This window comes from Cervus elaphus, chromosome 23 (genome assembly GCF_910594005.1).
Source record: "Cervus elaphus chromosome 23, mCerEla1.1, whole genome shotgun sequence".
NCBI lineage: Eukaryota > Metazoa > Chordata > Mammalia > Artiodactyla > Cervidae > Cervus > Cervus elaphus.
Genome location: NC_057837.1, coordinates 69,567,337 through 69,587,872, shown reverse-complemented (window position 1 = coordinate 69,587,872; position 20,536 = coordinate 69,567,337). Strand labels below are relative to the sequence as shown.

The 20,536-nt window shown below is 42.6% G+C and overlaps 1 protein-coding gene across 4 annotated transcripts in view; it reads left to right on the top strand.

Moving 5' to 3' along the window:
* Window positions 1–20,536, top strand: part of CHD6 (chromodomain helicase DNA binding protein 6) — a 194,903-nt gene that overhangs the window by 36,457 nt on the left and 137,910 nt on the right. For all 4 annotated transcript variants that reach the window (XM_043884657.1, XM_043884655.1, XM_043884656.1 and 1 more), the window contains one exon: window positions 16,497–16,553. In XM_043884657.1, the coding sequence (XP_043740592.1) occupies window positions 16,521–16,553 (33 nt within the window). In that variant the 5' untranslated portion in view covers window positions 16,497–16,520. The remainder of the gene's footprint in view (window positions 1–16,496; window positions 16,554–20,536) is intronic.

Sequence of the window (20,536 nt, the reverse complement as noted above, 5' to 3'; positions counted from 1 at the left end):
GGAAAATTCTTCAAGAGTCCAGTGCATTATCACAGAGCAGGTACTAAAGGGTGAGTTTGGAGTTGAGAGGCAATAAACTGATAACTGACACTGAAGCCAGGCAAGAGTACATACTCTGTAATTCCACTTTTATAAGATGCGGAAACCAGCAAAACTAATCTGTACTGTTGGAAGTCAAGCCAGTGGGTTACCCTCGGAGAAAAGTCGTAGTGACCAAAAAGGAGTGTGGAGGGGGCTTTTTAAAAAAAATGTTTGTTTGGCTGCTCCATGTGTTAGTTGCAGTATGCAGAATCTAGTTCCCTGACCAGAAATTGAACCCCGGCCCTCTGCATTGGGAGCGTGGAGTCTTAGCCACTGGATCACCAGGAAAGTCCCTGGCTGAGGCTTTTGTAAGTGCTAAGAGTGTATTGTTTCTGTTAATCAATGCTGGCTACATGTGTGTTCCGTATGTGAAGTGTGTTCCGTATGTGAAGCACTATACTTTTTTTTTAATGTATATTATACTTCAATAAAAGTTAAGGGGTGGTACAGTCTGATTTCAAAAGGATAAACTTAAAATTAAGATCCAGTCTCGAATGGGAGAAATACAAAATAATCCAGGGTATCTCAACCTTTTTTTTATTTTTGAAAGCCTGTTTGAGGGCTGTTTAACTTAATGTCAAACAACAGTATCTAATTCATTCAGCAAAAAATATTAACTGCCAGGCCACCTTTTTTTTGTTTTTCTTTTTAAATTTAGGACCAGGGTGTTAATACTGAAGTCTTCTGTAGAGCAGTATACTTCTCATGTTGTTGACCTTCTTCTTACCAAGTCTTAGAACAACAGCTTCTTACTTTTTTTTTTTTAATGGCTTTTCAGATACCTCTTTGTTCTTAGTCTAAATATCACTGCTCTCCTCTGTGAGCGTTATCTTTGCTTTTATCTTTGTCATCACATTCCTTTCTTTCAAAGCAGGTAAATCACCAGATCCCTTTTGGCCTGGCTAAGAAATCTGGGGGTTCCCAGTGCAACTCTCATGTAAGGGTTAGTGGACGTGGGAACTATAGATCCTTGATTCAGGAATCCGTGGTTCGGGAGAGGCTCAGTGTGTGGCTTTGCTACAAACAGAAGCAGGTCAGTGCTGCGGTTTGTTTAGGAGTAGATAACTCTGGGTGCAAAATCCTAAGGAATTCACCAAGTTGGAGGTTGGCCTTGGATCTGAGAGATGGATATGGAATCTTTAGGGGGGGGTCATATTTCCCAGAAAGCATAGGTTGCTAGGAAAGGCTGACCTTATACTGTGGATAGGATTTAGGGTGAATTTTAAAGAAGAGTTGGCTGTGTAAAGCCCCGTTGTTACTAAATCAAAGTGAATAACAATAATGGGTTTTGTGTACAGAGCTTGGTATCTCCACATTAGGTTATGGTTGTGTTCATTCTTTGAATTGCTGGTGGCAACACTTTGGCCAGGCAGAGAGTTACCACAAACATACAACACAGCAGGCTGAAAACCAAGAATGATTGCCTTGCAAAAATAGTTTCCTTGTATTTTTTAACCCTTAAGTCATTTGAGGGAAGAAAATAGTGTGAGTGGTGAAACTAGCCAGTGAGCCTTTCGTTTATAAATTCAATCTGGAAGATCAAGAGTGTCCCGACTTGTATTTATTTCGTTTGATTACTAGCCTGAGCTTATACTTTGTTGCTGTTTTGTCCCCAGGTCGTGTCTGACTCTCTTGCTGCCCCATGGACTGTAGCCCGCCAGACTGCTCTGTCCATGGGATCTCCCAGGCAGGAATACTGGAGTGGGCTGCCGTTTCCTTCTCCAGGGGATCGTCCTGATCAGGGATTGAACTCGCATCCCCTGCATTGGCAGGCAGGTTCTCTACCGTTGCTTATGCTACACGGACTGTATGGGTACCGACTGTGTCACAGGCTCTGTCCTAGGCATCGGGGACTGATGCAGTCCCTCGGCCCACTGGACAGTTACTGTTTTATATTCTTCTGTTTGAGGGTGGCCTTTAGTGTACTTGGCTGTGACATGCAGCTTTATCACCAACTCCTTTAGGATCTGGGGAGCCTTTAAAAACTGTTACTTGGATCTCACCTCCAGGCTAATGAGAGAGCTTCCCCACTTGTATTTATTTCATTTGATTACTAGCCTGAGCTTATACTTTGTTGTTGTTTAGTCCCTAGGTCATGTCCGACTCTGTTGTGACCCTCATGGACTGTAGCCCGCCAGGCTCCTCTGTCCATGGGATCTCCCAGGCAGGAATATTGGAATGGATTGCCATTTCCTTCTCCAGGGGATCTTCCCGATCAGGGATCGAACTCGAATCTCCTGCATGGGCAGGCGGATTCTCTACCATTGCTTATACTATGCCACCAACAAAGGGGCTTCATTTGCAAATATAGCATCTTAAGGAAAGGGTGCGGGTGATGGAAGGTATGATTCTTATTCTGCGCATGTACTCCAGAGTGGCAGTTTGGACATTTGCAGTCCTCCAGAACTGCTCATCTGCATCTAGAACGTCTTGAATCACATCCCTGTGTCTGGTTCTCAGTGCTCATGCTCATGAGGCATGGGAGCATTGGGATGGGTGGTATAAACACATGGTAGGAATATGAGCGGGAGATTATGGGTATTAAGGAGATAAATTTATATTTCAAAATGGTTGTCTTTTGATCTGTGAATGGATGCTATTTATCAGGTAAACTAACAGACCCTGTCTGTGGTTCTCTCAACTCATCCTGGGCATGAATTCTGTCATCTACCAGACCAGTCCTCCTTAAATAGTACCACGTGCCAATCTGAAAACTTGCTGAGTTTTACTTCTGGTTGAGCGATTATCTAGGTATTAGAAGTCAGTACTTGTAACTGTATGTTGTTTGCTCATATATTAATTTAAAGTGGGTGACTACATCTATACCAGTGATTAGGCAGATTAGATGGACCACACATAACATAGACGGTGTTAACAGCTTTTCCGTCAGTTGGCTTACATTTGCCGCGGGTGGCCTCTTGAGTATTCTGCTTATTGCTTGCAGTTTCTGCTCTTAGCATCGTCGCACAACCAGATTTGGATCACCAGGGCGTTTTATTGGCAGGAGATTCTGGTTGCCAGCCACCCGCCTCACCCTTCAGCCAGTGCTTGTCAGAGCTTGCTTTTGCAAGGAGAGCTTTCTCCCTCATCCGTCACATCAGGCAGTGCCTTGTTACATGTGTTCCCCCACAGCCTGGTTCTGCATTTATCACAATACTTTTCTTCTTTTTAGATTTCAGGGAAGGGGGAATTGAGGATGGGAGAGGATTAAAAACAATTTAATCTTTTAAAACTCCAGAGCTTAAAAAAAAAAAATCTTCCTCAGATTCTGTTAAAGAAAAATTTTAGCCCCTAAAGAAATTGATGCTTTTGAACTGAGAGTCCCTTGGACTGCAAGGGGATCCAACAAGTCCATCCTAAAGGAGATCAGTCCTGGGTGTTATATTGGAAAGACTGATGTTGAAGCTGAAACTCCAGTACTTTGGCTACCTGATGCGAAGAGCTGACTCATTTGAAAAGACCCTGCTGCTGGGAAAGATTAAGGGCAGGAGGAGAAGGGGATGACAGAGGATGAGATGGCTGGATGGCATCACCGACTCCATGGACATGGGTTTGGGTAAACTCCGGGAGTTGGTGATGGATAGGGAGGCCTGGCGTGCTGCGGTTCATGGGGTCACAAAGAGTCGGACGCAACTGAGCGACTGACCTGAACTGAACTGAAAGAAAGTGCAGGAGGTGCCAGAGTTGAGCAGCTTTTAGGAGGTGAAACGACTCTGGAATCCATCAGGGCGCGGCATCCTCCTGGGTTTGCGGCAGGTGATTTAATGTATGATGTGGAAGTTCAGTTTCAGGGTTTCACCTTAAAGCTGGAACAGAAGGAAATCTGTGTGAGATTCAGAATCCATTTTTTGTCTTGTTTCTAAACAATAGAAAAAAAGTCCACCTGGAAAAATCTTGGGTTTTTATTTTATTTGAATACAGCAGAGTTGTAGAAGTCAGGGAAAGAGCTTGTCTTTTTAGTACAAGGAATCCCACGAATTTATTTGATGTCTTCAGATTGTAGACTGGTTTGCACTTGGACTGGCTCTTCTGTTTCCTGTAGAATGAAGAGTGCTGAGCCTGGATGGCCATAAGTACGTGATTTTTCTTGTATTATTTACCCCAAAGTAAAAGCTCTGCTGAGTGTTGTCTGTGTTATGATTTTGTTAATGTATGTTTACTGTGTTTCCTGCTGTCTTGGATAGCCATCAGATAGAGTTTGTTCCTTACTGTAAATTGCTCCAAAATCGTTTTGTTGAACAATTCAGCATTCAAATGGGAGGTTTTAGGAAAGTAGATAAAGAATTTAAACAATTACTTGGCAGTTATATCCCTAAAGATTTTTTAATCTCTGTTTATCTTATGAAATATTTGTATAAGTTATTTTTTTCCTTATATATAATATAATATTATCTGAAGGGTCCATCTTACTTAAAATGTGCTTAAAAGGTCTTCTTGAATGATAGTTTTATCAAGCTGTTTTAATTGCTTCCTCTTCACCCCAAGGACGGATCACAACCATCTACTAAAGCCTGCTTTCTTTCTTTCTATTTTTCCTCTTGAATGTAGTGATCTATAGGATATCTTTCTAATCTCTGTCCGCTCTCCAGTGGAACATCTCCAGTCCTCACCTCCTGGTGACTCAGAAGGTGAAGAGTCTGCCTGCAATGTGGGAGACGCAGATTCGATCCCTGGGTCGGGAACATCCCCTGAAGAAGGAAATGGCAACCCACTCGTCTTCTTGCCTGGAAAGTCCCATAGACAGAGGAGCCTGGCGGGCTACAGTCCATGGGACCGCAAAGAGTCGGACACAGTGATTTCACTTTCCTCACTTTCCTTTCCTTGCGGGGAGGGCATGGCCTTACTGCATTTCTAATCTCAGGTTTGCATGCCTCAGTTTCCCTTAGTCACTCCTTCAGCCCTTCTAACAACTGACAACAATCCTCACCTCTCCCGCTATTTTCATCGAAGGCAGTTTGGTGTAGTGCTCAGAGGTCTGAATTGGAACCTGGGTAATCTAATCCTCATACTTTTGCATAATTGTGGCCTTTGGGTAGTTAGGCTACTCTGACCCTTAAGTTTCATTATCTTAAGATAGAAGGATTGCATTGCATGACCTTAAAGTTCTCTCCCTTCACTTTGCATATCTTTACTGTTGCTTCGAATTCAGCGTGTCCAAAAGAGAACTCATCCATCTCCTCTCACAAAAGATAGTTTTTGTCCCTATTCTATAAATGAGAGACTAAGACCTAGGAAGATTGAATAAATTGTACAACTCATATTGCAGTTGTGTCCAGAACCTAGATATCTTCGTTCAAAAAGTGAAAGTGTAGTCTCTCAGTCATGTACAACTCTTTACAACCCCTGCCAGGCTCTTCTGTCCATGGAATTCTCTAGGCAATAATACTGGAGTGGATTGCCATGCCCTTCTCCAGGGGATCTTCCTGACCCAGGGATCGAACCTGGGTCTCCCTCACTGCAGGCAGATTCTCTACCATTTGAGCTTCAAGGGAAACCCCTGCAGGTATTATTCTTCCTCCACAAATGGCATTAGAAGTGCCACAGATCAAAAAGGTCTTGCGTTACTGGTGAAGTCTCTTGAGACTGAATATGGAAAGTCATCTTTGTAAACACCCTGTCTTCTCACATAAGGTTATAGCTTGAATCTTTAGAGCTCTAAACTTTGAATGGGCTTGGCTGTTAAGAGATTGGTTTCTTCGGTCCTGTGTTCACAGATGAGATCATTCCTCATCTGGGTCAGTTGACATTATAGTGTAGGGTCTGATGAGAGAAAGGAAGGGCAGTCAGGTTTTACTTTACAATGTGTTATTTGATAACCCTGGTAATGCCTGGCCACTTGCTTCTACTGCTATCCTTAATGGTGATTCTTATCAAGCAAATTGATTTTCATCACTAGATTAGGAGTTGATTGAACTGGGATTTGAGTTGATTTTTCTCCTTTTGTATTATGAAAATATGTCTCATTCATTATGAAGATCAGAGTGTTTGGCTTTGTAATCTCAGAGGTCCCATTCAGTTCTGATTTGGTGAATGCAGCATTGTTGAAATGTTGCTAGTCACTTCTAGAGAGCTTCCTTAGTTTATACCTTTATACCATCTAGAGGGCTTATTTATACCTTTATACCCCTTTACACCATTAGGGCTTCCCAGTGCTTACACCTTCATGCCACTGGGGCTTCCTAGGTGGCTCTAGTGGTAAAGAACCTGCCTGCCAATGCAGGAGATGTAAGAGGCGTGGGTTTGATCCCTGGAGGAGGGCATGGCAAACCACTCCAGTATTCCTGCCTGGAGAATCCCAGAGAAGCCTGGTGTGCTACAGTCCGGAGGGTCCACAGAGTTGGACACGACTGAAATGAGTTAGCACACTTAGCACATACCATCTAGATGGGCTTCCCTGGTGGATCGGTGGTAAAGAATCTGCCTGCAGCGTAGGAGACTCGGGTTCGATCCCTGGGTTGGGGAAGATCCCCTGGAGAAGGAAATGGCAACCCATGCTAGTGTTCTTACCTGGGAAGCCCCACAGACAGAGGAGCCTGGTGGGCTACAGTCCATGGGGTCGCAAAAGAGTCGGACATGACTTAGTGACTAAACAACAGTAACCATCTGTTAAATACAACACATTATAATAAGGAGTTATGGCAGTGGTAGACATTTGTTGAAGTCAATAGTAATGAGTTTAAAGCCTTGTTATTTTGTAGTTGACCAACATGATGCCTCTCAAAATGGACATTTCTAATACTCTTGATCCAATAGCAAGAGTTTTCTAGAAGATTATTGCTCTTACTGCTGATTATGCCTTCTCTCACAGACAAAGATTAAAGTCAGTACTCTTCATTTGCTTTTTGGCTTGCATCACCCACATAGAGGGTAACAGAGCTTTTAGTATAATGCATTGAGTGTTTAAAACAATTTTTGAGGGGCAAAACATCTTAAGTTAATATTGGAGGCGGTAGTTGTACTTTCAAGCCAGCAAAACAAAGAGCTACCTCAGTTTGGAAGTTGTGGCAGTGCTAAGGCCTTCTCCCTAGTATTGTGGACAGATACTTCAAGTTAGGCATCTGCATTTTTGGAGAGAAGGTTCTTTTAGTCTGTGCCTGGTTTATTTCCCTTACGTAGGTATGATCCTTCTTTTTTGACCCACCATTGATAAATCCTGTGTAATATTCACATATTCACTCATTCACAAAATACTGTCCTAGGAGTTAGATATATAGTAGTAGTCAAAATAGATAGGGTCCCCGTCCTTGTGGTCCTCTTTTAACCTGGAGGGATGTGAATGCTTTTGACTTGTAGGCATGAGGTGCTGTGTTCTTTCCAGCCTGTTGTGGAGAGCATCACAGATCACCCCTTAGAGATTAGCTCTAGCCTAAACTGTTTGTGCGTGTGCAAGCTCAGTCGTATCCAGCTCTTTGCAACCCCATGGACTGTAGCCCGCCAGGCTCCTCTGTCCATGGGTTTTCCCAGCGAGGATACTGGAACGGATTGCCATTTCCTCCTCCAGGAGATCTTCCCAACCCAGGGATCAAACTCACATCTCCTAGGTCTCCTGAATTGACAGATTAATTTCTTTACCATTGAGCCACCTGGAAAGCCCTAAACTATACAAAAGATAACAGAAATAAATCTAATTTGTAAATTTTATATGTCCCCCCCCCCCAAAAGATCTAATTTACAAATCCTCTATGTCAAAAAAAAAAAAAAAAAACCCTTTCAGGTATCAAAAAATTAATATATATGAATCAAAATCCTTTTTTTTTTTTTTTTTTGTGCTGTGCCATCTTTGGTGGAGAAAAAAACTCATTCAGAGCCTTGAATATATAGAAAATACTTAAAAGTTGGTGCAGAAGCATTTTCTCACTCCAGGTTGAGTTTACTGGTTGTATGGAAGTCTTCTACTAGATCACAGGATCTTTGAAAGGAAAGCGCCACTGTTTGTCATTTGAATGGCCTTCCATTGTGGGTTACTAGAAAAAAAAAAGAATTATTGAATGGTAAACTTGTTAATTATTAAAAAAAAAAAAAAAGGGAAGAAGAAAGGTGGGGAAAGCTCCCAGAAAGCAGATACAGAGAGACAAAAAAAAATTTTTTAATGAGAAAATTAGAGGTATAGCCCAGAAGGTCTATCATTTAAACACAATAATAGGAGTTCTATTACAAGAAAACAATAAGGAGGAAATTATGAGGAAATAATACAAGAGTATTTCTCAGAACTGAGACAGGAGTTTCTAGCATGTGAAAGAATTCACCAGGTGCCCAACCTCATGGATAAAAATAGCCCCAAGGTACATCATTATGAAAAGATGCTCCCTTGGGCTAAAAGCTTTCTGTGAAGGAAGAGAGGTTTCAGATAAGGGATTAGCCATCTCAGTGGTTCAGATTCCTTAACAGGCGTTGGAAGGAACAGGGCTGTGGTGAAATGTTCTTGAAATTCTGAGAAGGAGTCCATCTCCAGCTTGTGATTTGCTGCCCTCCAAGCCATCAAGGTGGACTGTGAGCATAGTCAGACACGAAGGTCTCGGAACTTGCATTTCCTAGTGAGTGAGTGGACGTTGTGACTCTCCAGAATGAGAGCGTAAACCCTCAGAGAGAAGAAAGAAACTTGGGCAACCACGCAAGGGCGACACAGAGAATGCGTCCCCAGGAGGATGGCGGTGAGAGGCCCCGGTAAAGGGAGGTGGCTCTGAAGCAGGCTGAAGAGAGCCCTGAGACTTCAGATAGAATGGTACAAGGGGGCGGAAATGCACCTAGGTTGAGAGGAATCCTACTTTTAAAGTTTTGGGGGAGCATTTTCTGGTAAGTTAGTGACTCACAGAAAACAAAGCACATTTTTAAATTTAAAGGTACTTGCTGTCTTTAGGGGGAAAGATGACACACAAAAAGAAAACTTCAGCACAGTATAGTTCATATCTTAGCTGTGAAACGAATATTGATTTAATAATAACTATACCAGGAAGATACAGTTCATCTTCTGTAGCAGGGGGGCTACGTGCTTTTGCCATTTTTTTTTTTTTAAATACAGACAAACCCATACGTTTGCATGTTGTCTGTGGCTGTTTTCATGCTGCAGTGGCAAAATTGAATAGTTGACACAGAGACTGTGTGGTCTGCAAAGCCTAAAATATTTATTATCTGGTATTTTATAAAAATGTTTGCCAACTCCTGTTTTATAGGAAGAAGCTGATAGAATACTGTGTAAAATCACAAAAAGGTCTGATAGCAGTATTAGCATGTTTTTTAGCAATCTTATTTATTGATACTGACGTATAGTTGACCGACATTATTGTGTGAGTTTCAGGTGTGTGCTTCAAAATCAGGGAGCGTGATACTTTCATCTTTCTTCTTCTTTCTCAGGATAGCTTTGGATATTTGGGGTCTTTTTTGGTTCCACACAAATTTTAGGATTATTTGTTCTATCTAGCTCTGTGAAAAATGCCATTGGTATTTTGATAGGGATTGCATTGACTCTGTCGGTTGCTTTGGGTAGTATGATCATTTTAACTGTATTAATTCTTCCAACCTGTGAGCACAGTGTATCTTTCCATCTCTTTGTGTTGTTTTCAGTTTCTTTTATCAGTGTCTGATAGCCTCAAACTACAGGTCTTTCAGCTTCTTTGTTCAGCTTATTCTTAGGTATTTTACTCTTTTTTATGCGAGTTGCAAATGTTTTCTTAATTTCTTTTTCTGAGAGATCATTATTAGTGTATAGAAATGCTACAGATTTCTATTATTAATTTTATATCCTGCAACTTCACTGAATTCATTTACTAGTTCTGATGGGTTTTTTTGGAGTCGATAGTGTTTTCTTTATAAAGCATCATGTCATCTTCAGATAGTGATGGTTTTACTTTCCAGTTTGGATGCCTTTTATTTCTTTTTCTAGTCTGATTGCCCGGGCTAGGACTTCCAATATTGTGTTGAAAAAGAGTGGCGAGAGTGGGCATTCTTGTTTTGTTCATGATCTAAGAAGAAAAGCTTTTCACTGTTGAGGTTGGTATTAGCTGTGGGCTTGTCATTGCACTCAGTTGATCAGTCTTGTCTGGCTCTTTGTGACCCTTTGGACTGCATCCTGCCAGATTCCTCTGTCCGTGGGATTTTTCAGGCAAGAATACTGGAGTGGATTGCCATTTACTCCTCCCCCAAGGGATCTTCTCGACTCAGGGATTGGATGCACATCTCCTATGTCTCCTGCGTTGCAGGCGGATTCTTTATCGCTGAGCAATTGAGGAAGCCCCGTGGGTTGTCATTTATGACCTTTATTATGTTGAGGTATGTTCCCTCTGGGCCCACTTTGTTGAGAGTTTTTTTTATCATGAACGGATGTTGAATTTTGTCGAAAGCTTTCTCTGCATCTATTGAGATTACCCTAATGATTTTTATCCTTAATTTTGTAATCACTGTTTTTAAGAAATATTTTGAAACATAGCAGAAGGAAGAGCTGTAGATCAAAAGATTACCTCTGGGAAGAGTGAATCAGGAATGGGGAGGAGTAGAGTCGGGAATATTTTTTGTTTTAAGCTGCATATTATTGAATTCTTAAGCTAAGTACATGTATTACTTTGAAAAAGCATGAATGATGAATGCTAAGAAATTTGATTGGACGTAAAAGAACAGTAAACAGGAAAGGAAAAAGAAAGGCCACCAGTTATGATAAAGAAGGTAGGAGCTCAAAGCCTTTTCTGTAAATATCGCTTTCCCATTTATTCACTCCCTTACCCCACAGGTAATCCTTTATGAGTCCAGATGTCGGGCGCTGAGCCTGATGCTGCAGGACACAGTCCCTTCCTGGGGGGCACGGAGGCACGGAGCTGATGGCATGGAGATGCAGGGAAAAGATGACGCCATGGTGGTATAGCTGCTATGGCTTAGCGCTCCTCAGAGCTGCTTTTAGGGGCTTAGGGAAGTCAGGTAAAACATCCCAGAGAACATGACGCACAAGTGTTGAATTTTGAAGGATAAGAGAATGAAGTGGAAGGAGGCATAGCCTGAACTTCAGGTGTTCAGAACAGTTGGCTGAATGGTGGAAGGTAATGTCAGAGCAGCAGACATGGACTAGAGGCTGGATCTCTTATGCAGGGCTCTGTGCAGTGAAGAAGTTTTCTTTTCTGAAGACACTGCAGAGATAATGATCTGATTTGGCAGATACTTTAGGAAAACACACGCTTGGTGCAATGAGGGTAATGGTATGAGGGTGAAAGGCACTTAAGAATAGACACTTAGGAGGCTGGATCAGGTGAAAAACACCCCCCACCCAAAGTGGACTGGGGAGGATCCTCAGGATTCAGGTGTGAGGAAGGAGTTAAGGGAAGGGGAAGGGGTTAAGGACAACTGGACTCTCGGCTGGGTGGCAGGTTGTGGGACTCTGACCTTCAGTGGGAGACATAGGAGGCAGGGGGGCGGTGTGAAAGGCAGCATTGAGTTTGGTTTTGGAAGAGTTGTGGGATTTGTGGGGTATCTGTGGAACCCCTGATTGGAACTGACCAGGATATGGATGGTTAAGTCCACTTAGAAGTCAGGAGGACTTGGATTTGGGAAATGGCACCCCACTCCAGTATTCTTGCCTGGAGAATCCCATAAACAGAGAGGCCTCACGGTCTACAGGCCATGGGATCGCAGAGTCCAACACGGCTGAGTGACTGAGCACATACCTGGTGTGGAGGTGAGGTGAGGTTTTGGAGTCGAGTGGAGAAGTCAGAGCCCACGTGGAATTTATTAACACGTCATTGACTCTGTCCTGTTTTAGAGTGATGTGATTAACACTGCCACGTGAAGTTGTTAGACTGTTTAGCCATGGGGACACTGACATTTAAGAGTTGGGCCTTATAATGTGAGGAGCCTATGGAGGAAGCTAAGCTTTGGAAGCCTGCAGTGTCAGAGGGAAAGCTGGAGAGAACGGCCTCCAGGAAACCAGTGAGATGGGAGTTTTAAGAGGAGAAAATGGTCTGTAGCTACAGTGCTGCAGGAAACTCAGGATAAGGCTTAGACTTGTTAACTAGGGAGTCATTGCAAAGAGGAGCTTTAGGGAAGTAATACGGAAGGAAGTGATGATTCAGGTGTGGGACTTGTTAGTATGGTTACTGTTCTGAGACAGAGTTGAGCCTGTTTGTCTGCGGAGAGAAGGAAGTGATTCTTCATGGAACACATGTTTATTGAGTCCCCATTGTGAGCCCATTGCTTTTTCAGACTCAGGAAGTTCAGCGTGAACAAAACAGAGCTTCACTCATGTGTGTGCATCTCAGAGGTAATAAGTTCGTAATCAACTAGACGTAATACAACGTCAGGTAGTAACAAGTGCCAGGAAAAAAAGCTAAATCAGGGTGAGAGAAGAGAGAGTGGGGACAGGGGCTGGGGGGAGTAGGGGGTTAAGGAAGACTTGGGCGGCAGGTGACATCTGAGGGGAAACCGGAACGAAACGAGGAAAGACTAGCTCCAAAGTGATGTAGACGCTGAGGTGGCTGAGAAGCAGGAGAGGATGGACCCCAAGTACTGATGGAAGGATAGTTGTCCTCTGGAGAGGGGGGCCACCTTCCTTCCCCTGCCCTTGAGGGACTCCCAGGACAAGTGACACCAAAGTCTGCCAGAAGGCTTATGTGCGTCCTGTGTCCTGATACTCTCTGATTGCCATTGTCAGCCTTTTTGTAGGTGAGGAGACAAAGGCTGACCACACGGAGGAACTTGGAGATGGCGCTGGGGAACAATTGTTGAACTGGAGAGGGAAAAAGTAATATATTTCAGAATGTTCTTAATGAACCTGCACCCATTTTTCTTAGTATAAGCTTCGCTGTGAGTGTTAAGAGGAATGGGAATATTTATATTGTTTACTTTTTATATTATTAACAGCTAACCTTCTTGTAAATACTGCTTTCATACATGAGCAATGAAATGCATTGAGGAGTTCTCCCAGTTTTCATGTCATTCAGAAGTTACACACTTTTAAATTTTTATTGTTTTTTGGCTGCCCTGCAAGGTATGTGGAATTCTAGGCCCCCAGCCAGAGAATGAACCCTTGCCCTCCAACAATGGAAGCGTGAAGTCTCAACGACTGGGCCACCAAGGAAGCCCCAGTTACACACTTTTTTTTAATATACTTTTTTAATACGCTCTCTTGACAAGTTTCCTGGTTTGTCCACACAGGAGTTTCAGAATATGTTTGTATTATGCTTCTAATTAAATTGTGGGACTCTGAAATTACTGTTTTAATTTGCACTTTATTGAACCTAAAAGATCTGTCTAATCACAACTTTTGGGTGATGTCAGCACAGCAGCAGAGGCTGTGAAACCATTTCCAGTGTTGTGCAGAAGTACCTGCTTTAGTGTATATCTCGTTCGCTATTCCTGCTGCATAAAATTTAGCCACACAAAAAGATTAGGTAGTTTTGTGTTTTTAAAACACATGCCATCAAAGAGGTAAAAAGGTAGAGAAAACCTCAGAGAGAATGCCTAGTAAACTACTAGATGGAATTTGGAGAAATAAAAGTCAATACATGCTTATTGAACACCAAATTGATGCTGTTGATGACAGATGCTATCTTGTGAAGTACCCACATGCTGGTGGGTGGCAATCTATCCAGGTACTAGAAATGACTTCACAATCACAACGCAAGGTTGGCCAAAGACCTGCTTTCAGTGAATGAGAGCAATCCTTGGTGTGTGGGGTCTTAGTTCCCCAACCAGGGATCCAGCCTGCACCCCCTGCATTGGAAGGTGAAGTCTTAACCCCTGGACCACCAGGGAGGTCCCAGAAGCAGTTACTCTCATAGCAGCATCACTGGGATGCACTTGGATTTCACACACATTGTCTCTCTCAGAGAATGGAGTGGGTTTATCTGCACGGCGTGAAAATCCCTGAGGGTGCGGGTGGCAGTATCTCACATGTGAACACCTGGTGGTGAGATTTGGTTTAGGATCTTTTCACCAAGCTTTTCCTCCAAGCCTTCTCTCTGCTGAGGAACCACATTCAGGCCTTACTTGGGTCAGCCCCACACCTTCCCAGTCTTTCTAGCTTCTGCTCATCGGCCGCCTCTGATCTTCCCAGGCCCTGTGATGACCAGGACCCAGGGAACAGTGACCCTCTGCAGTACCTGAGCTCTGCTGTGACAGCGTTTCCACACTGTCTCCAGCCCCATCCCTGAGCTTCCTCTCAGCTTGATTTCCTACTGGCTGGCTGCCTCTGGGTGGATTCCTGAAAGCGGAACCGCTGCAGCCCATAGATCTAGGTGACACGTTGCCTGAGTGCTTTCAGAAAGCTGTAGACGATGAACATGCCAACAGTGACGATCAGCTGGACCTGTTTTCCACATATTGCAGGCAGCATTGGGGCTCTGTTCATTTGCATGCTGGTTTGTGGACTTTAGTCAGAAATTGTGTTTTTTGATGTCTCTACTGCATTATACTTGATTTTTTTTTTTTTTGATATATTAAAAGGTGATTTTTCTTGGCACTAGACTTTTTCTGCATTTTGTAAGCAATTGATTTCATTTTGTTGGGTAGAATTTTATTTGAGTTACATGTCTGGTTATTGATAATATCCCTTTTTATTAGCCAGAGTTTATTACCCAAACTTCCTTCTTCATTTCAGAATTTTTGACAGTTTGTGATGGTTGAGAATGTTGGTTTTCTGAGGTCTTGCTAACTCAAAATTGAAAGATAAAGGAGATAGACTTTTGTGCTAACATAGTTGACCTAAAGTCGACTCCACTGTATTGAAGTCCAGAGGGTAAGATTCTCTGAACTGCCCTGATTTCAGAGCCCTTACCTTGCCATCTCTCAGAAATTTATGGTTTTCTTGAGGTAAGTTCATTGTTTCGTCAAATGTTAGTCCTCACACCGATCCTTAAAAGCACTATTTACTGACTTGGTTTTCCCTATTCCTGACTTGGCCAGCTCTTCTCTGCCACCCTCTCTTTCCCCCTTGGTCTCGGGCCTGCCTGTGCCCACTTTGCCACTTGTTGCTTCCAGGGATGCTGTGTTCTTTGCAAGCAGCAGTATCCTGGTAACATGTTACACTCCTTTGAATAGAAAATGCTTCTGACTCTTGGAGGAAAAGAAAACCCTAAATCAACAGACTTTAAACTGTAATTGTGGTTCCCACAGATGATTGAAACCCCAAGTCCTTCATTTTTCTCAGTTGCATCAAACACATCATGAGCCCACTTAGGGGAGACTGCCTTGGTTTAATCTAAAAGTTCTCTTTGACGCCTGCACATACCGCTGTCACTTGCATGTGAGAAATAAGTATAACATAAGGATAATCATGCGCCTCTGGGATGGGTTCCTAGCTCTGTGGGATGTCCAGGAAATCAAGGTAAACAATGAATATGAAGTGGTGTCTACATCCAGACTAGAACCGGAAGCCGAGTATATATACTATGATCTTTCCTTTGTTTGTCTATGTGGGAGGTGAGAGTGGGTGATTCAGGCAGCCCTACATTCTGGGTTTCCTAGAACAGAGGTCCTTCTGTCCCCTGGATGCCCCAGAGCACTTCTAACCTCTCAAGCCACTTGCTGGGCTCTTGTCACTGTGCTGCTCAAAAGTCATTTATGAGAAGCTCAGTGTCGTCATGGGCTTTGTGGTTGGAGCCTGGGAATGGGACTTAAGGCCTGGGTATAATAAAATCATTAGGAAAAAATCATGGAATATTGAAATAGAATTTATTTTGTTAGTTTAAAATGCACATGGTTTGAAACATCAAGTAATGTAGGACAGCATATGATGAAATGCAAGAGTGCCCTGTCCTGTCTCATACCAGCTCCTCTCTCCTTCAGAAGAACCACTTTTAACTCTTTCAGCTCTTTCTCTTTTAAAAATATTTATTTATTTGTTTGGCTGCACTGGGTTTTAATTGTGGCACATGGAGTCTAGTTCCCTGACCAGGAATTGAACCCGGGCCCCCTGCACTCGAAGCATGGAGTCTTAGCCTTTGGACCGTCAGAGAAGTCCTTTAACTCTCTTTTTTATTGTGCATATTTCTATTTCCAGATATATCATTTATAGATACTATTTACTAATTTTCTTCCCCCCCAAAATGAGGGCTTTGCTTCTTCAAGTTCTAGTCCCTCTCCACCCTTCCACACCCCCCAGATATACTCATGGCATCATTTTCGGTTCCTCTTTGAGTTCCCTTTGTGATTTAATGTGCCCGCATTTTTTATAACTTGTTTTATCTACGAAGACAGTATCTTTTTGACTCTGCTGCATCTAGAGCCAAAAATGAGGGCTGGGGACAGGAGTAGGTAGGCTTAGGCTGGTGCACAGGGCTCTCAGGAGTGTCAGGCTGGAAGATTGCTAATTGTAAATGTTCTGGGGACGTAATCTTCCATTCTCTGTTTTCCTTATGCGCCACAGCTAATCTTGAGATAATCTGCAATGTTTTATTGTGGATTTTAACATAATTTTTGCCTTTTTTTATGTTTTACAGAAATAAAATAATTGCCTTTAATAGATGATAATGAAAATACAGAAGAAAGAGAAGCAGGTAAGAGATCACCTATCTTTTAAGTGAGTGAATCCAGCTCACACTAGTGTTTGTTGTTTTTTTTTAACAAGAGGAGATGCTGGCTTTTCTGGCCTCTCTCTCAGCCTCTGGTGGTTACCCTGATTCCTGTGTTTTCCATTCTCCACATGGTAACTGAGAGCTCTGTCCTGAAGGACTTAATATATAGATTTGTACTGTGCTCAGGTCAGCTCCATATAGGAATAAATGTAATGAAGACTGTAAATCAGAATATGACTCAAAATTAGCTATGTGAAAAAGAGATGTTCCCCCTTGCACCCCCAGGAACAGCTTACCAAGTTTTTATAAAGAGAGAAGTGCTCATTTCTTTATAGTTTACATATTTATTATTTTCGATGTTCAGTTAAACTAAAAGCAGTCTATCACAGGCCTCCTATTTATCACAATCTGCAGAAGTTTTCTCCTGCAGAAAATAGTGAACCTCTCAACTGTTTGGCACCATTTGGTTTCCTGAAGGGGAGGGGAGTTGATAAAATGTTTGACCCGTGTGACCCATCTTGCTAAGATCTTTTTCCTCAGTTGGTATTATAGTTCTGTGTTCCAGGTGGTTTCCTATTCAGAGCAACCCAGAGACTTAAGCCAGTGAGGCCCAGGGAGGTGAGATGAGGGGACCAACCTCGATCTCCTGGAATTGGGCTGGTTTTCCTTGTGCAGAATTGATAACAACCTGGTAACCGGGGAGGTCTGAGTCTCTGCTCTTCAGCTGGAACCCATGCACGGAGGATGGGTGGGACCAGCCACTTTCCTATCTGCTTCTGTGGATCACTCAGTAGTAAAACACAGGGTGGTCTAGGGATATGGTTCCAAGGAAGACCCTCTGTTCTTTCTCCAGCAGACAGGTCCTTGTGAAACCAAACTAAAACAGCCTGTTCTAGGAAATAATTGACTCATCTGCTGCCTAAAGGCTGTCTACACTCCCGATTTCTTCCTGTCCTAGCTCTTTAGAGTCACAAGTTAGCAGACAAACACTGCAGAGCATGCAGTTCCATCTGCCAGAATTTTCTGCTATGGATATACTCAGACAAGTGTGCAAAACTGGGTGTATAGGCTTCGTGGCTGCTTTGTTTATAAGAGCAAAAATGGAAAAGAACTTATGTGTCCGTCAAAAAGGGGACTACCGGAAGGCTTCATTTTACTGTGCTTTACAGATACTACTTTTTTTTTAATGGAAGGTTTGTAGCACCCCTGTGTTTAGCAAGTCTAACAGGGCCATTTTTCCAATAGCATTTGCTCACTTCATGTCTCGGTGTCATGTTTTGGTAATTCTCTGAATATTTCAGACCTTTTCATTGTTATTTTATTTGTTATGGTGATCTGAGATCCGTGATCTTTGGTGTTGCTGTTGTAATTGTTTTGGGGTGCCAGGAACTGCACCCATGTGAGACAGTGAACTTCCTGGATAAATGTGTGTGTTCTCACTGCTCCACTGGCCGTTCCTCCACCATTCACCTTCTCTGGTTTCTGAGCCCAAGAAACAGCCGTTCCTTGAGACACAGCAATATGGAAATTAGGCCACTTAATAACCCTACAACGGCCTCTAGGTGTTCGGGTGAAAGGAAGAGTTGCTTGGCTTTCATTTTCAATCAAAAGCTAAAGGTGATTAAGTTTAGTGAAGAAGGCACATGGGGAGTAAAGACAGGCTAAAATCGAGGCCTCTTGTGCCTCACAGTTAGCCAAGTTGTGAATGTAAAGGAAAAGTTCTTGAAGGAGATTAAAGGTGCCACTCCAGTGAACACATGAATGACGAGAGTGCACAGCAGGCTTATAGCTGATGTGGAAGAAGTTTTAGTGGTCTGGGTGGAAGGTGAAGCAAACCACAACATTCCCCTGAGTCAGAGCCTCATCCACAGCAAGGCCCTAACCCTCTTCAATTCTGTGAAGGCTGACAGAGGTGAGGTAAGTGCCCAAGAAAAGTTTAAAGCCAGCAGAGGTTGGCTCATGAGGTTTAAGGAGAGAAGCCATCTCCATAACATAAGAATGCAAGGTGAAGCAGCAAGTGCTGATGAAAAGCTACAGCACATTATGCGGAAGATCTAGCTCATGTGATCCGTGAAGGTGACTACGCTACACAACAGATTTTCAGTTTAGACAAAACAGCCTTCATTGGAAGAAGATGCCATTTAGGACTTTCATGGCTAGAGAGGAGAAGTCAGTGCCTGTCTTCAAAGCTTCAAAAGACAGGCTGACTCTCTTGTTAGGGGCTAATGCAGCTGGTGACTTGAAGCTGAAGCCAGTGCTCATGTGCCATCCTGAAACTACTAGGGTCCTTAAAAATTGAGCTAGATCTACTCTGCCTATAGTCTCTAAACATAAATTCCATAGCCTGGATGATAGCACATGTGTTTACAGCATAGTTTACTGTTGAGTCCTACTGCTCAGGAAAAAAATGACTGCTCATTGACAATGTCCATGGTCACTCAAGAGCTCTGATGGAGTTGTATGGTGAGATTAATGGTGTTTTCATGTCTGCTAACACAGCATCCATTCTGCAGCCTTCGGATCAAGAAGTAATTTGACTTTCAAATCTTACTATTTAGGACATGTATTTTGTAAGGTTGTAGCTGCCATTGATAGTGATTCCTCTGATGGATCTGGACAAAGCAAATTGAAAGCTTTCTGGAAAGGATTCACCATTCTAAATGCTGTGAAGAACACTTGTGATTCACAGGAAGAGGTCAAAATGTCAACATTAACAGGAGTTTAGGAGAAGTTGACTCCAGCCCTCATGGGGGACTTTGAGGGGTTCAAGACTTCAGTGGAGGAAATAACTGTAACTGTGGTGGAGAACTAGAAGTGGAGCCTAAAGATGGGACTGAATTGCTGCAATCTCCTGATAAAACTTAAACAAATGAGGAGTTGCTTCTTATGATGAGCAAAGAAAGTGGTTTCTTGAGATGGAAACTGCTCCTGGTGAAGATTTGATGATTGTTGAAATGGCAACAAAGGATTTAGAATATTGCACAAACTTAGTTGATAAAACAGGAGCAGGGCTTGGAGGATTGATTCCATTTTAAAAGTTGTACGGTGGGTAAAACACTGTCAGACACCACTGCATGCTACAGAAAACTGTTTGTGAAAGGAAGACTTCATCAATGTGGTAAGCTTCATTGTTGTCATTAATAAATTGCCACAACCACTCCAGCCTTCAGCAGCAGCATCCTGATCAGTCAGTAGCCATCAACATCAAGGCAAGACCCTTTATCAGCAAAAAGAATGTGACGTGCTGAAGGTTCAGATGACGGTTAGCTTTTTTTTTTTTTTAGCAATTAAGTGTTTTCAAATTAAGGTATGTAGATTGCTCTTTTTTAGAAATAATGCTATTGCACATTATTTTAGTAGACTTCAGCATAGTGTAAACATAACTTTTATTTGCACTAGGAAACCAAAAACCCTGTGCGATTCACTTCACTATGATACTTGCTTTATGTGGTGGTCTGGAACTGATCCTGCAGTGTCTATGAGATAGGCCTGGGTTTACATCATAGCCAGTACCAGTGGAATATTATGCTGCTGTTCCAAAGAACATATTACTTGAAGAGAACCCCAGACCCTCAAACTATTTTCATTTATGATACATGGGCAGATTTATAATTCTTAAAACAATCTGCATATTTAATTTTTTAAACACTATTTAAGGTAAGCTTTCATTTCAGTAAAAAACAGTTCAGTTCAGTCGCTCAGTCTTTGTGACCCCATGGACTGCAGCACACCAGGTTTCCCTGTCCATCACCAGCTCCTGGAGCTTGCTCAGCCTCATGTCTGTCCAGTCGGTGATGCCATCCAACCATCTCATCCTCTGTCATCCCTTTCTCCTCCTGCCTTCAATCTTTCCCAGCATCAGGGTCTTTTCCAGTGAGTCAGTTCTTCACATCAGGTGGCCAGAACAAACCAAAAAAAAACGTTCTTTATGAAAATTATTCCAACATGAATTTTCAGAGTCATAT